A 16,424-nucleotide genomic window follows, 5' to 3' on the forward strand; every position below is an offset into this window, starting at 1 on the left:
GGCCTACATGTCACATATCAACAATGTACAGGCCTAAATGTCACACATATCAACAGTGTACAGGCAAACACATGTCACACATATCAACAGTGTACATTCCTACATGTCACACATATCAACATTGCACAGGCCTACATGTCACATATGTCAACACATTGAACAGGCCTACATGTCACACATATCAACAGTGTACAGCCCACATATCAACACATTGTACAGGCCTATATATCACACATGTCAACATTGTATAGGCCCACATGTGACACATGTCAATAGTGTACAAGCCTACCTTTCACACGTATCAACACTGTACAGGCCCTTATATCACACATATCAACAGTGAACACATGTCATACATATCAACACTGTACAGCGCACATGTCACACATGTCAACAGTGTACAGGCCAACTTGTTGACAGTAACACTCATTCCTTTCATGCTGGTTCTCATTGTTAGAAGACAAATCCGAACTTAACATATTTCGATGTGCGTTCGTTAATCAACCACTAAGACAATTCTTAAACTGCAGACCAGAACAGATCAATTTTAATTTCTTTAATTTTAATTGAACTTATATTTTTTAATACCGTTTGTGATTATTCTTGCCTATATATTTTATACTAGGGAGCGCCGTTGGAGGTAAAACAACACGAGAAGAATGACCTGGCATCCCATTTACTACTGTTATCCAAATATACATCAACTATGGAACGCCAGAATGCGGATATCCTTACGGAATTAAGCGTAATTAGCACATTTCATTAAGAATAACTCACACAATATAATAACAAACTAGCTATACCTGATTACCAGCACATATAACTTCTTTAATATGTATCAGCCAATTTAAAAATGTCAAAACATGTTGGTATTTAAGTGTACTTTGATGCAAATTTTAAAAGGTTTGAAGAGATATATCAGTGTCGTATAATAACGGTTATATTTGCATTCAGAGAGCTGACAAAGTGGCGTCTTAAAGCATTGAGGTATCTCTTTAATAAAGATTCAGTTGACATTCAAATTACAAATGGATTTAAAAATTGTCCCTTAACTAGCATGGTCTTTTAATAGTTGCGAGCAGGTTTGACATTAAATCGTTCTGTCAATTTTGTAGGATCTCAAAGAAGAGAAGGAGAAATGGCAGCAGCAGGCCCTCGACTTGGAGGACAAATTACATTTCCTTAAAAAGGAAAATGTGGCTTCAAAGAAATCAGGAAACGAACTTAAGGTGAAGAAAATATTGTTTTTGTATTTTAGCTCACCTGGCACGAAGTGCCAAGTGAGCTTATGCCGTGGCGCGGCGTCCGTCGTCCGTCCGTCGGTCCGTCCGTCCGTCCGTCCATCAACTTTTTCTTTAAACAACTTCTTCTGAAGAACGGACAGGCCTAGAGTCATGATATTTGGCTGAACGCTTCGTTGGTAGGAGCCCTACAAAGTTTGAGAACGAAAATGACCTTGACCTGTTTTCAAGGTCACAGGGGTCAAATATGTCAAAAACTTCAAAAACTTCAAACGACTTCTTTTGAAGAAGTAAAAGGTATAGAGTCTTCATATTTGGCTGATGGCTTCCTGGGATGGAGCCCAACAAAGTTTGAGGATGAAAATGACCTTGACCCACTTTCAAGGTTACAGGGGTCAAATATGTCAAACTCTTCAAACGACTTCTTCTGAAGAACTGAAAGGTATAGAATCTTCATATTTGGCTGATGGCTTCCCGGGATAGAGCCCAACAAAGTTTGAAAATGAAAATGACCTTGACCCACTTTCAAGGCCACAGGGGTCAAATGTATCAAACACTTCAAACGACTTCTTCTGAAGAACTAAAAGGTATAGAATCTTCTTATTTGGTTGATGGCTTCCTGGGATAGAGCCCAACAAAGTTTGAGAATGAAAATTACCTTGACCTACTTTCAAGGTTACAGGGGTCAAATGTGTCAAACACTTCAAACGACTTCTTCTGAAGAACTAAAACGTATAGAATCTTCATATTTGGCTGGTGGCTTCCTGGGATAGAGCCCAAAAAGGTTGGAGAATGAAAATTAGTTTGACCTACTTTCAAGGTCACAGGGGTAAAATATGTCAAATGCTTCCAACGACTTCTTCTGAAGACCTGAAAGGTATAGAATCTTCATATTTGGCTTGTGGCTTCCTGGGATAGAGCCCAACAAAGTTTGAGAATGAAAACTAGTTTGACCTACTTTCAAGGTCACAGGGGTCATATATGTCAAAAGCTTCAAATGACTTCTTCTGAAGAATTGAAAGGTATAGAATCTTTATTTTTGATTGATGGCTTCCTTGGATAGAGCCCGACAAAGTTTGAGAATGAAAATGACCTTGACCTTCTTTTAAGGTCACAGGAGTCAAATGTGTCAGACACTTCAAACGACTTCTTCTGAAGAACTGAAAGGTATAGAATCTCTATATTTGGCTTGTAGCTTCCTAGGAAAGAGCCGAACAAAGTTTGGTAATGAAAATGACCTTGACCTACATTTAAGGTCACATGAGGCAGATATGTCAAACACCTTAACCGACTTCTTCTGAATAACTGGAAGTTATAAAATCTTAATATTTGGCAGGTGGCTTCCTGGGAAAGAGCCAAATAAAGATTGCGAATGAAAATGACCTCAACCTACTCTAGAGGTCACAGAGGTCAACAACATGTTAATGGATTTGTTCTTGAGAACTAAAAGGAATGGATTCATAAGATTTGGCTGGTAGCTTTTTGGAATAGCGCTAACCAATTTGAGAAGGAAAATGACATTGACCTTATGTCAAGCAACTTCTAAAGAAGAATCAAAAAGCATAGGATCTTATAATATTTTGCTGGTAGTTTCAACAGATGGAGCCAACAAAGTTTGCGAGGGAAATATTTTTAGTGCAATATAATATTTAATGAGAATATTTTGCTATGACTGCTTAAATATTCAGGTGAGCGATACAGGCCCTCTTGGGCCTCTTGTTAAAGCTACTAATACCATACTTAAGCCGTTCTCCGTTTCTAACTCGAAACAATCTTCCCATGGTTAGCCTTTGAGAAACGATGGTAAATATGGCTAAGCGCCGGCTAATTATCATCCAAAGTTATAAATAGTAACGTCCTTTATGTTAAAGACGAAGTAAAAATACAAGTGTCCCCTCCGAACTTATGTTATGACGCTTAATTGTGGCGCCATATTTGTCCTGCTAAATATTTACCGGCGTCATTCTGATTTGATAAAAAAAGTTTACATCAGATTTAGCCTTTCAGTAGTTTTTAGGTCACCTGAGACAAAGTCTCAAGTGACCTATTGCGATCGCCTTTTGTCCGTCGTCGTCCGTCGTGCGTCCGTAAACAATTTACATTTTCGACTTCTTCTCCAAAACCCCTGAACCAATTTCAATGAAATTTTGCAGAAACCTTCCATGACCAAAGGTCAACAAAAAGAGTTGCCGGTTTAGTCCCCGGCCCCCAGGGGCCTGAGGGGCGGGGCCAGAAAGGGTCAAACTGACTAAAATTTCAAAAATCTTCTTCTCAAGACCCAGATAGTGTAGAATCAAATACTCTTCATAGATGGAAGGGCCTTAAGGTGCTTTACCAAAATTGTGAATTTTATGACCCTGGGGTCTTACGTGTACCCCTGGGGATGGGGTAAACTTTACTATAGTTTAAAAAGGGAAATCACATTTTGGACCAACATTTGTTTAATTTTCATTGGAAGTAATTCAATTTGGGTTAGCATTATCAGTATTGGATAGCAGTTTGATGGTATGCACATATTAGCCCTGACTGACCCCCGGGGGTGATGGGAGGGGCCAAAAAGGGTCGAATTGACTGAAATTTAAAAAAAAATCTTCTCAAAGACCCAGATAAGGAAGGGTCTTAAGGTTTATGACCCTAGGGTCTCACGTTTATCCCTGGGGAAGGAGTGGGGAGAGGGGGGGGGGGGGGGGGGTGGTTCCATTATTCTATGTTTGTATATAATTGCTGGTATCACTGGATGGAGTTGGGGAAAATGGATATTAACGACTTTGTTTGTTTCAGACATCACAATGAGATGACGTTGTCCTCATTAACATCCAAACGTTGTGCATGCCTCTTATTTCATGAAAATAAAATTAATCATACCATTTAGTAAAGTTCAAAATACCCGAAAAAAAGATCATTTAGACCATCTGAATTATATTTCGGACTCTTCACTTATATTCAGTGATTATTCTTCTGTCAACGAAAACGTTTTCTATAAATATTTCTATTGCTGAATACGAACATGCTTTGATTTTATCAGCTTCTGATTGCGTCCCACGGAGAGCGAGTGATTAACCTGGACAGGAAGTTAGAGGATAAAGCAGCAAAATCGGTCGCAGACAATCTTGTCCGAGACGTGACTGCCATCAAAGAGACTAACCAAGCTCTGAGTGCTAGAGTAACGAACCTGGAGAGGGCAGGACCGATTGTAGGAATTGGAGAAATGATGGGACCAGGTGAGAAATCTTACATATACTTAGAGGCTAATACTAGATACTAACAGCTAAGCTCAATAGTTGAATGTTTACGTTGTCAAAGGATTTTCTTGTCAGAATATATGGTTAAGTCATGTATTTGATGCGCCAATATAATGCATTTTGTGTGTTGGATTGGGAAGGACATCTAAGCTGTTAGCTTCGTTCAAGTTCAGGTTAGTCCCCCACCAGTACTACTGTACGGTGCTCTAGGATTATTCTGAGGGTGACACAGGTTTTCGTTTCAAGCAGATGAACAGTTTTGCAGCATAAACAATACGGTTACGACACACTTCCGGATCATGTTGTATCACACTGCTTTCAAAGATGATTCTACACATCTCTCACTAAATACAACTCTTGATTCAGCTGCATGATGTGGTACATACTTTATCTATTACTAAATGTTAAAGATAACATCTTTAGTTTGTGTGTGTGTGTTGTGTTAATCTTTTAACAAGACCGTATAAAAGAAAGTTATTACGCTGTTTGGTTACTTGCTTGATGGCTAGCTGTCAGCAAAACTACTTATGGATTTTGGGAAGATAGAGTATTGCTTAGGTCTGGTGCCACTGTGTATTCAGAGTTAGGGCCTCATTTTAATACTTCCCTGTATAGAGTCGGTAATCGGGACACACACACAAGGGTCACTTTGCAATACTTTGGACAGTTGTAGAGAAACTCAAGACGTCTTCGTTTAGATAACTGAATGCTTTAAAATCATGATGTTTTACTTGATAAATTCCTAGCATGGCTATGATGTTTTGCAGAAAACAAATAACAGTGACCAATTTTCAAGGTCACATTCTAAATGCAATCCTAAAGAAGCAAATAATAAATGTCGAAATATATGGTCAAACTTGTTAAGAACTAAACAAGACCATGCGATGATGGGCGCAAATATAAAATCATTAGTGCACATACAGTTTGTTACTAGTATTTCTTGAGAACGATTAAAAGGATGTGTACAAAACACGGCATACATGTTCACCTTAGTAAATTGTTATTCTTGTCTCCAATTTGAGATAGACACCCTCCAATTCGAGATAACCATAAAGCATACGTGGTCTGTCTGCCATTTTGGAATAAATATGGATTTTGCATGTAAATTTTGTTATCGCTATTTTTGGATGTTACCTCTTATTTTACATTATCCTTTCTTTAAAAAGGGAAAACAAAAGTTCTCTCAAAGGTCGGTGCCAGGATCTTCTGTATTCCCTTACTTGATGGTGTGCTACAAAAATTGTAACTTTATTTGAAGTCACAAGGAAACACTAAAACGACTTCTTCTAAAGAACTGGAATGGCATAGAGCCATGTTATGTGGTCAGTTGCTTGTTTTTATGGAGTGTAACAAAGATTACAGGATATGAATACTCGAATAACTTCTTCTGAAGAACCAAAAGGCCAAGTCAAGATACATTGCAAGTAGCTTACTTGCTTGAAATGATCAATTGTGTGTATGGAGTGATACATGTGAAGTGATTCATGAAAAGAATAACTGTCACCTATATTCAAGGTCACATGGATTTTGTATTTAATATTTTTGTTACCGCTTCTTTTGGAGAATACTTGTCATGAGTGTACACCTTCCAATTTTTGATGGATCGGACAATCAAGCTTAGAACAAGCCCCTAAAAGAGAATTTGGTATCTGATTGTGGTTTTTGTTTTAAAAGAAGACAAAACATGTGTCGATGGTGGGCGATAGGATCCTCTGTATTCCCTTTTCAAAATTACCACATGGCCTAGATGCATGATGTTTGATCAGGAGCTTACTGGATGGCGTGCTACCACATTTGTACAAATTATAACTAAATTTGAAATCACAAGGAAACACTGAAACGACTTCTTCGAAAGAACTGGAATGGTATATAGCCATGTTTTGTGGCCAGTTGCTTGGTTTCATAGAGTGTAACAACGATTACAGGATACGAATCCTTGAATAACTTCTTCTGAAGAACCAAAAGGCCAAGTCAAGATAAATAGCAGGTAGCTTACTTGCTTGAAATGGTTTGCATGGAGTGTTACACCAAAATAATTTTTGAAAAGAACTTCTTTAACCTATATTTAAGGTCACATGGACAATTTTCAGACAGAGATGTATATACTACTAGCTTTATATGTCTCTGTTTCAGACGACTTCTCCTTGTTAACTGCAAGGCATACAATTATCACATGTGGCTTGAAGGTTGCTGGTATGGCATGCTACAATATTTGTGAACGTGCACGACCTTGACTGACAGTCATGGTCACATAGATAAAAAGTTAATAAACTACTTTCGAAGAAGAAGAATCATATGATATGCATTCAATAGCTTGCTGGCATGAAGTGTTAGAAAAGCTTGAAAAGAAAAAAATATTCTGACCTATATTCAAAGTCACAGTGGTCAAATTTGTCAAAACGACTTCTTCAGAAGAACTACAATTCCTTAAGTCATGATATCCTACCAGTTAACATATTTCAAGATTGTTTACCGGGTTAACGTCTTTTTCTATATTCTATCCCGAGTTTTGCTTAATTTTGAACTTGATGGTATTTTTCAAGATGGCGGACGATAGACATTTGATATTTGAATTTTGTGACTGCTATTTCTCAGGAAGACGGCAAGAAATCAACGTAAAAATTGATGGAATTCTTCACATAGGGCATAGTTCTGCTCACCACCTTTCGAGGGTTTCAAATTTTCTTTAAAGCTGCCGGCAGCAATTTTGTATTCGGCTGTTAAAGTTTGTTACCACTGTTTCTCTTAAACTATTGGAGGGATCGTCCTGCATCTTTATGGGATATGTTTACTATGCGACTTAATTATTGATGCTGTAGTTTTGAGCTTTATGGGAGTTTCAAGATGGCTGCCAGCAGTAATTTGGTGTTTTGAATGTTGAAGTTTGTTATCACTTTTTCTCAGGAACTACAGAAAGGATATTTGTGAAACTGAGACATATTCATGAAAAGACCAAAGAAATACAACTTAGTTTGCTTTCATATCATGTCTCCGGCACTGTTTCGTTCGGGCTCTTCTCACAATATGGTTTGCTCTTGTTACCTCAGATAGTGAATGTCAACTTTCCTCTGAGATCTATTTTTGAGCTTGAACCCGTTGCTTAACTGTTTTGAACATTTTCTTCAATCATATTTCAGCTCAACTGAACAGTAAACTGAAACATTTGGATAAACAGTCCACTCTGCACGACGTCAGACTTGCGGAACTTGATCTCCGATTTCAAATCCTTGAGACAGCAAATTACGAAGGAATTCTGATGTGGAAAATCCGAGATTACACACGGAGGCGACAGGAAGCCGTTAATGGTAGAACTTTATCGTTATTCAGTCAGCCTTTCTACACCGGTCGTCATGGATACAAAATGTGTGGACGCGTCTACCTGAACGGAGACGGCATGGGAAAGGAAACGCATCTATCCTTCTTCTTTGTCCTGATGAAGGGTGACTACGATGCTCTGTTGCCCTGGCCATTTAAACAGCGAGTGTCGTTGATGTTGAAAGATCAAGACACCAGGACCCAGGACCTTTGCGACACGTTTACCCCAAACGCGGCTAGCAACAGTTTCAAGAAACCAGAGACCGAAATGAACGTAGCATCTGGTGTCCCAAAGTTCATAGCCCACAATCGTCTGGAAATGCCAGCGTATCTGCAGGATGACACCATTTACCTGATGATCAAAGTGGACATATCTAATCTACCGAATCATCCAAATCCGTGACATCAACAACATGGGTCATAGGTGGTGGGCACGTCTATCAAAAAAAAAATTGAATATATAAAATCTAGTTTTATATATTCAATTATTATTATTTTGATAGACGTGCCCACCACCTATGGCTCCCCAGGTTTATTCACACCACTAATCTACCGAATCATTCAAACCCGTGACATCAATAACATGGGTAGCAGTGCTCTCCAGGATGATTCACACCACTAATCTACCGATTCATTCAAACCCGTGACATCAATAACATGGGTAGCAGTGCTCTCCAGAGGGATCTACACCCATTACAGTAGCATCGGTTCTAACACCTACTTTGTTAATACAACGGACATGGATGTTCTTGTGAGTCAGTCCCATAGTCACAAGCATAAGGCAAAACAGAACAGGATAATCGCCTTGTCATCAAATCAATCATCAGGTTACAGCGGTTTACACTTCTGTTGATGAAAATGGGATAACTGTATCTTAATACAATCTGGAATCATTAAAAGCGAATCATTTTGAATCGTACAATTATTCTAAACAGTGTGACAAATGTGGTTTAGTCTGATTAAGCTGGGAAACAAATTTGGTTAAAATTTAATATCGATTTCCCCAGTAAACATAATCAGAATACAATGTGAAATGGGTCTGTGATGATCCAGTTTCCAACAAGATGAACTCGGAACATGGAATAGTTAATTATAAAATTCCAGGTGTGAATGTGTTTCTAAGTGATCATTTAGAAACATCGGGGTCAGAACCGACCTTTTTGTGGTTACTAGTTCACTCTTTACACAAGAGCTGATTTCTTGTGTACATGGACGATTAAAGAATTAAAAGAAGTAATTAATGACATACTTCAGTGGAATCAACTATGTGTTGTTCAATGGGTCGATAGTTTGATTTGACTTAATACATGGGCTGTTGCAAAGGCTACCCAATAAGCATGATGTTATATACGAGTAGTATTCTTCATTTTTTCGATTTGCATACTTTTGTTTAATGTTTGTAATGAGTAGGCACTTATCTCCTAAAGAATAAAAGTTATTGCAAATAATGTGGATCATCTTTACTTTTTATTTGTTGTAGTATGCATGTAAAATGTCAGTACTTAAAATCAACAACCATGTCAATGAATTGGAGTCTACAACACTGAAAACTACAAAACTATAACGCTGGTCTTTATGCTTGTGTCCACTATACAATACATTTGTAGACACACAATACCGCTTTTAATGTAAAAATGAATGACGCAAATCAAGCCTCAAAACTATAAACGATTTCAAACATTTCAATTTACCGTAATTTCCTTCGGATAGCCCGCTACACCGTATAGCCCGCCGTATAGCCCGCTGCACCGTATAGTCCGCACAGCCTTAAATTAGCTGCATGTATGTAAAAAATGTTCACAGATAGCCCGCACCGGCATATAACCCGCGGCTTATACGGCGGACATTCCTGTAAACATGTTGATTCGAAAATTATTAAGAGAGCCTTCGCCAAGGCCTAAATAGTTAGCGTTGAACAAGTGTGTACTACACAGGACCCGGACAGTGATAATGATCTTCCACTAGCCGAAGTAGCGCAAATTGACCGGCAGGAAATGGAACTATTCCAGAGCGAGTCTGAGGCCTCAGACTTCGATGGGTGGGATTGACGATACCTGAATGAACACTGACAGCAACCAAATTGTACAAATGTTTAATGTTGATGTGTAATTAATAAATTGTTGCATAAATTTATTTATTTTTTATTTTTATTTTTTTACACCACAGATAGCCCGCAGGATATCGACGATTTATGTAAAAAAAAAAAACACTTACACATAGTCTGCACCGGTAGATAGCCAGCAGGGTGTCTGAAAACATTTTTTTTCGCAGAAAGCCCGCGATCTATCCGAAGGAAATTACGGTAGCAGTAACCCTATGCATTTGCATTAGATATTATTTGAAGAACAATTTCAATTTCAACATTGGCCTTGATAAGTTAAAAGTTCCATTGCCCCCGATACGTCTAGCGCCATGCCGATTGAATCACAAACATAGGCGGACGTTGATGTATGAATAATCTGAGACAATGAGATTAATAAAACCTGTTTAAAGCTCAGTTACAGGTAACAGATTTTTTTCTCGCACCTTCAAGTTCGGAAACAAACTTTTCAATTTCGCTTTAAATTACAAGTACCCCGTCGGGGGCCTCAAATAAAAAGGCCTTTACACTACTAAAGCTACGTTTGAATGTTTCTGCGTAAAAATGTAGTCCGTCCTTACAAAGAAGACAACGAATTTCAGTGTAGATTATATGTTATTTACAACATCAGATATCTAACAACACATATACATGTAATGACAAAACAGAATATTTAAAATGCGGAGTGTCAATTTCGAGCCACTCACGCGCGGATGGATAGTTCGCAGTGTAGAAATTCTGCGAAATGAGAAATGTCACGTAAAGGTACCAGACAGATCGGACGAGATAGAAAAAAATAACATGGGGTATGGCGTAGGATATCTGTCTGAGGTGCGAGAATGAGAGGTATGGTGTTACGATAAATAAATAGTTTTATCGTCAACTAGTTTAGTTTTAAACAGGTTTTAGACTTTCTTTATCTTTTTTTTTATATTTTAATCTAAAACAGAAACATCCAAAACAATCAAAACGGCTTATTTTGATATTTTTTAAAAAAAAACTGAATATCTTAAGCAGTACTAGATATGTTATATACTTTCGGTGTTTGGCCAAAAAGGCAAAAATGTTCAATATTCAATTCGTTTTTTAATATTGAATAGTTTGCCATATAAAGTAGTTTTTTTCTGTATCACTAAAATAAAGTATGATAAATACAATGCTACAGCGAGAACAGGAAGACAAAGTACAGGTAAGCAAATAATAGAGGAAACAGGAACTAAAGAGACACCGAACAAGGAAGCGTCAACTCACACATGAACAGGAAGCGAATCTAGGTAACCAGTATGGTAAGCGTTTCTTCTTCCACGTGTTATCCTTCTGATGTCGCCCATCAAATCCAAGACGTTATTCAGGTTACTGGTGATTTACAATGAAAAATCATCAGGAAAACATTCAAATTTATCAGTTTGCTACAGGTTGAAGAACTTCCACTTGAATACTGAAAGGCCTAGTGCTCTGATAGTTGGCTAGTAGGTACATTAAATGGCGTGCTTTTATTTATCCTCAAATAAATGATATCAACCTACTTTTTTAAGTTCACTAGGATAAAATTTGTAAAAACCTTAAACCGATATAATATGGACAACCAAAAGACATAGACTGATGATATTTGGCCATGAGGTGCCTGGGATGAAGTGATATAACTTGTCCACAAATAAATGACCTTGCCGTCCTCTCAAGGTCACGGGTGTTAAATATTTAACAATTTACGCGACTTTTTACTCCAACTCCAGAGTTTAAGTGTTTGGCTATAAGATACCTGAGATAGCGGTCTATCATGTCCCTAAACTATTTGACCTTGACTTATTTCAAGGTCATAGGAGTCATAGATATGAAAACATAAAAGTAAGTTATGTTGAATAATAAAGAGCTCCACGTTAATGTTGTTTGGCATTTAGGTATCTGGAATAATGTTTTGCCAGTAGCACGCTTGAATGAATTGTCATTAATTTTCCTCAAATGAACGATCTTGACCTAATTTGAATGTCTTTTGAATAGCTAAAAAGCTCAGGATGATATGATTGGCAAGTAGCGTGCATGAATAAATTACCATAAACTTTCCTCAAACAGATATGAGGTTCGCTCCTTTTAGTTTCCTAAGGATAAAATATATTAAATATCTTTAAACAGCTGTCAGGGTAATGATATTTGATAAGCAGCATACTGGGATGGAATGCCATACATTTTTTTTCAAATAATCAAATCGATTTGTTTTCAAAGTCATTGGATCAAATGTGTTAAATGCTTTCAAGAAAGTTTCTCTGAATTATCAAGAGTCCTGGAGTAATGATATTTGACCAGTAGGTACCTGGGATTAGTGTTATGTTACCTCAAATAAATGGCCTTGACTTACTTTCAAGGTTACATGCGTCTAATATGTAAAATTCTTTAATTGTTTGATTAAATGAAAGGCTCGGGGTGATGACATGTAGTGCAATGTAATTTGTTCCAAACGATGACCTTGACCAACTTTTCAGGTCACAGGAGTCGTGTGTGTTAAACATCCGGACTGTTTTTGATAACAATGAGACCTAAGTTTATGATAGAAAGCCAATAAAAAGTCAATAGCAAACTGAGATGAAGGATTTCCATGTTTGTTCAACTGAATTACTTTGACCTTATTTGATTCAGTTAGATACGGCTGTAATTTTCGTACAATTGTCCGAAGATCTATGAGTTATAAAAAAGTTCTCAGACGTGTAATCATAGACGAAACATGACAACATGCGTGGTAGGCCTTGATGTCTTCCGTGTTTCCTTAAGCATCTTATCTGACCTTCCTTTCTGTCTCTGACCGTGTCTCGTGCAATGTCAACGTTTCTTCTTGAATCTAACAATGTCGATTTTTCACACCCCGATATTACCACGTGAATTTTTGAATGCTTCCTTATTGTCTATCTATTTTTTTAGCATCTAGATAGAACCTGTGAAGTTCCCGAAGTGATCATACTGCCTTAACAATGCTACTTATACTAACACGCCAAACATTTACTTAAAACTAGAAGAAAGGGTAACAAAAATTGTAACGGGGCCTCTTTATTATGATTTGTTAAAATATGTTGAATTCAGAATGAAATGATTTATTGGGATATAAAATATTTAAATAATTCGTTACGGTTCAGCGATACTTTGGGACGTTGACGTCAGTTGGGGTATTTTTTTTAAGTTTTCGCGCTTAGTAGCGTGTATGACCACCATCGGCCTGATACGCCCCAGACCATGGCACTCCTGGCAAACTTGTCAAGTTGTGTAACAAAGCAGTTGCTAAGCGTTCACCAAGCGTTCGCTGCCTCCCATCACCATGAATCAAGCAAAATCGCAACTCATCCGAAATAAGACGCTATTCCATTACCGTAATAACCACCTGCGTTGTGCTCGAACGATTGGTACGATGACGTCGCGTTAACACAGGGCCGGGGTAAGGCCTTCTCGCATGCATACAGTGCATTTTAAAACGCTTTTAAACGTTGCAGTAACTGGTTAACTGTTTTAGGCTACTCCAAAGGTGTCTCGCAACTTCACGTTGCGTCACCCTTACCTGGAGTATACCAATAACTCGTTACGTCTTCTGTAGACAGCCGCGGCATTGCCTAAACGGATAACTTCGCAAAACAATCCACAGGGTTTTCATCTGGAAAAGGTCTTGAGAATGCGTTTACTCCGCTTTAGACTATTCGATCAGTTGCGGTATAGAAGAGAAAGTCAATAAACCTGTTAGGAGCTACAGGATGATCGGCGAATTTCACACTCGACGCATTGAAAACACTGCTAACCGAAGTCATTTTATAACCAACATTATCCTGGCGTTCTACAAGGTAACATGTGAATCTCTTTTGTTTTGCTGAGTTTACTTATTAAATTTTGTTCAGTGGCACGCAACTACTTTTAATATTGATCTTGTTAGAATTTCAGTCGCTTGGTACGTTAGATACATTTTTGTATAACGTACCAAGCAACTGAACGTCTAACAAGATCAATATTAATAGTAGTTGTGTGCGCCTGTGTTTTGTCCATAGGTTTTATTTTATTCACATAACATGTGGTAATACATAATACAAATTTGATTAAACATAAATGAATTGGAGACAGAAACACTTATATAAATGTTACTTTTCATCGTGAATAAATTACAAGGGGAAGGTAGACGAGAGTTGGGGAAAAGCAGTGTAAAATATGGTACATGTACAAAATACGTTATATTAAATAAAATCAGTGCATTGTGGTCATGAAATCCTTCTGTTGTGTCATCGTTAATACACTTTATGATTGATTTTCAGACTATTTCAAGAAAGGTATATACATGCATATAAGTAAGATCGAAATAAACAAGCTGCATTTTAATGCTAACATAAAATATACTCTGTGATAATCATAATCATGTGGATGTTTTTTCCCTGCGCAGACAGTCGTTGTGATAGACTGTTTACATTCCATACACTGTTACTGATCAATTGTTCGTCACATCCCGTGCCTTAATATGTCATTCTCCTGTTCATTCTTTCTCATAGGTTTTGATATTGACACAATAACATATTCGGCGCTTTACCAATGAGGCTGCTACTTTCTGTTTGTTAACGGTAGAGCATCTTATGACAGAATGACCACATTTTGATAACACTTGTCGGGGTTTGATGTTGTTTTGTTCTGCGTAAATTTAATGAGGGTTCTACATTCTGATTGGCCGATTACTTTCAGTGCAACACCTCATAACAGAATAGCCAATTAAATAGTTACTTTCAATATTTATTCAATCGCTTCCTGGCTGTCTTCAGGGCTGGCTTTGGGTGCCAGTCTACTCTGTTGCGTCTCCTGGAGGACTGGCGAATGGCCTTGGTTGAGAATAAGTAGGTCGGTGCTATACCTATGCATCTCTCCACGACGTTCGACCGTCTCCCACACATTATCTTGGTCGAGAAGCTGCGGGCCTATGGGCTTGACAGAGGAGCTGTGCACCTCATCATCGGCTATCTATCGAACAGAACGCAGCGCATTCGGCTGGAGCCCTCGGTCAGTGACTGGAGTCAGCTTGAGAAGGGGGTAACCCAAGGGTCAATTATAGGCCCCTTTTAATTCTTAAAACTTTCTTCTGTGTGTCAATATTGACCACAACCTTAAGTTTGATACCCACATCTCAAAGATATGTACAACAGCTGCTTAACAACTAACTGTTCTCAAAAGAGTTGGTAATGCTTTATCCAAACAAAGCAGGATGGCCATATTCCAATCTTTTATTCTGTCAAATTTTAATTATTGCCATCTGGCCTGGCACTTCTGCAGTAAAAACAATACATCAAAAATGGTTTGATGTTGAGGAAATTCAAGGGATAAATTCAGTAGACTGCTTTATTCTGATTTGCCGATTGCTTTCTGCGGAATATAAACTGATCGGATGTTTTGAAAACTTGCCTGGTATACTTTACCTACACAAGCCCCTTTTTTCTGGTTCGATGTTTGGAAAAGTCTACACTTATCTATTAAGATACTGCGTTTTGATATAAATGTAGTTTTTTTTTGTTGAGTTATCTTTGACAGAAAGAAAATATTTGGATCAAACTTTCTTGGTGCACTACTTAACCAAGTATCTCACTTGGGTTTAGAGTTCAACCGTTTCTGCATACATTCAACGAAATTGCTCAGATCTGATTGGTCGATAGCGTTCCCCGCAATATCCGTTGGCGAAATGACAATTATGATAGAACTTGCCCGGTTTAATGCTGACCCAAGTCTCTTACTCGGATGTCATGATAGGCAACATCTGAGCACATTCACAGAGTCTTTTTAAGCCGTCATTTGCTGGAGGGAAGGAATAGTCCTAGTTTTAATTGTACTTTACTGGTACATTAGTAAAGCCTCATTTCTTATATCTTAAAATCCAGCTAAGGTGATCGCCATCTGTTGCTTCTGACTGGCTGGGACATATACGGCTGTTGTATTAAATATATGATTGCTTTGTGGGAAATGGTAATTGCTGGTTTGTAAACATGGTGAAAAATACCTTAATAACTTGATCCCATAAAACAAGATGGCTGTCGTGGCTTTTATTTGGCGAGACCTTTCAGATTCAAACTAGTCCTGCTTGTAACTGGTATATGTCGGATTACAAACATGTGTAACGCTTTTTAATACTTTCAAATCTTTTTTTGTTCTTTGTGGCTTCTACTCGGCGGACTTCTGGAGGATGTTCGGTCACAACAATGGCGGTGCCCTTGTCGACCTGTCACAGCTCTAGATTATGATCACAGTATATTTCACGCTGAATATGTTGGCTTTAACACACTGATGAGCTGGAAAGCTAAGTTAATAAAGTATGAATGAACAAGAGAAAACAAACATCCAACACGCCACGATTAACATGTGCTATCGATAGTGCCAGTGTTCTGTCAGTTCGTTGTTTTACAGGGACTGCGTCACACTGGCAGTTTTTTCATGCGCATTTAACATCTCATTTTAACGGCGAAAAGATAGTGAGTACCAGTAAAAGATCAATAAATTTATAATGAGGAATCGGCGGAAGGAAGCACTTTTTAAATCGAACCCCAACCCCCC

The 16,424-nt window shown here is 38.0% G+C and overlaps 1 protein-coding gene across 4 annotated transcripts in view; it reads left to right on the forward strand.

The window, feature by feature from the left end:
- LOC110450419 (TNF receptor-associated factor 3-like) overlaps positions 1 to 9,250 on the forward strand; it is a 67,079-nt gene extending 57,829 nt beyond the window's left edge. For all 4 annotated transcript variants that reach the window (XM_021497923.1, XM_021497921.1, XM_021497922.1 and 1 more), the window contains exons 7-10: positions 626 to 745; positions 1,116 to 1,229; positions 4,267 to 4,462; positions 7,621 to 9,250. In XM_021497923.1, the coding sequence (XP_021353598.1) occupies positions 626 to 745; positions 1,116 to 1,229; positions 4,267 to 4,462; positions 7,621 to 8,201 (1,011 nt within the window). In that variant the 3' untranslated portion in view covers positions 8,202 to 9,250. The remainder of the gene's footprint in view (positions 1 to 625; positions 746 to 1,115; positions 1,230 to 4,266; positions 4,463 to 7,620) is intronic.
- The last annotated feature ends 7,174 nt before the right edge of the window (positions 9,251 to 16,424 follow it).

Source organism: Mizuhopecten yessoensis, unplaced genomic scaffold (genome assembly GCF_002113885.1).
Source record: "Mizuhopecten yessoensis strain PY_sf001 unplaced genomic scaffold, ASM211388v2 scaffold5229, whole genome shotgun sequence".
NCBI lineage: Eukaryota > Metazoa > Mollusca > Bivalvia > Pectinida > Pectinidae > Mizuhopecten > Mizuhopecten yessoensis.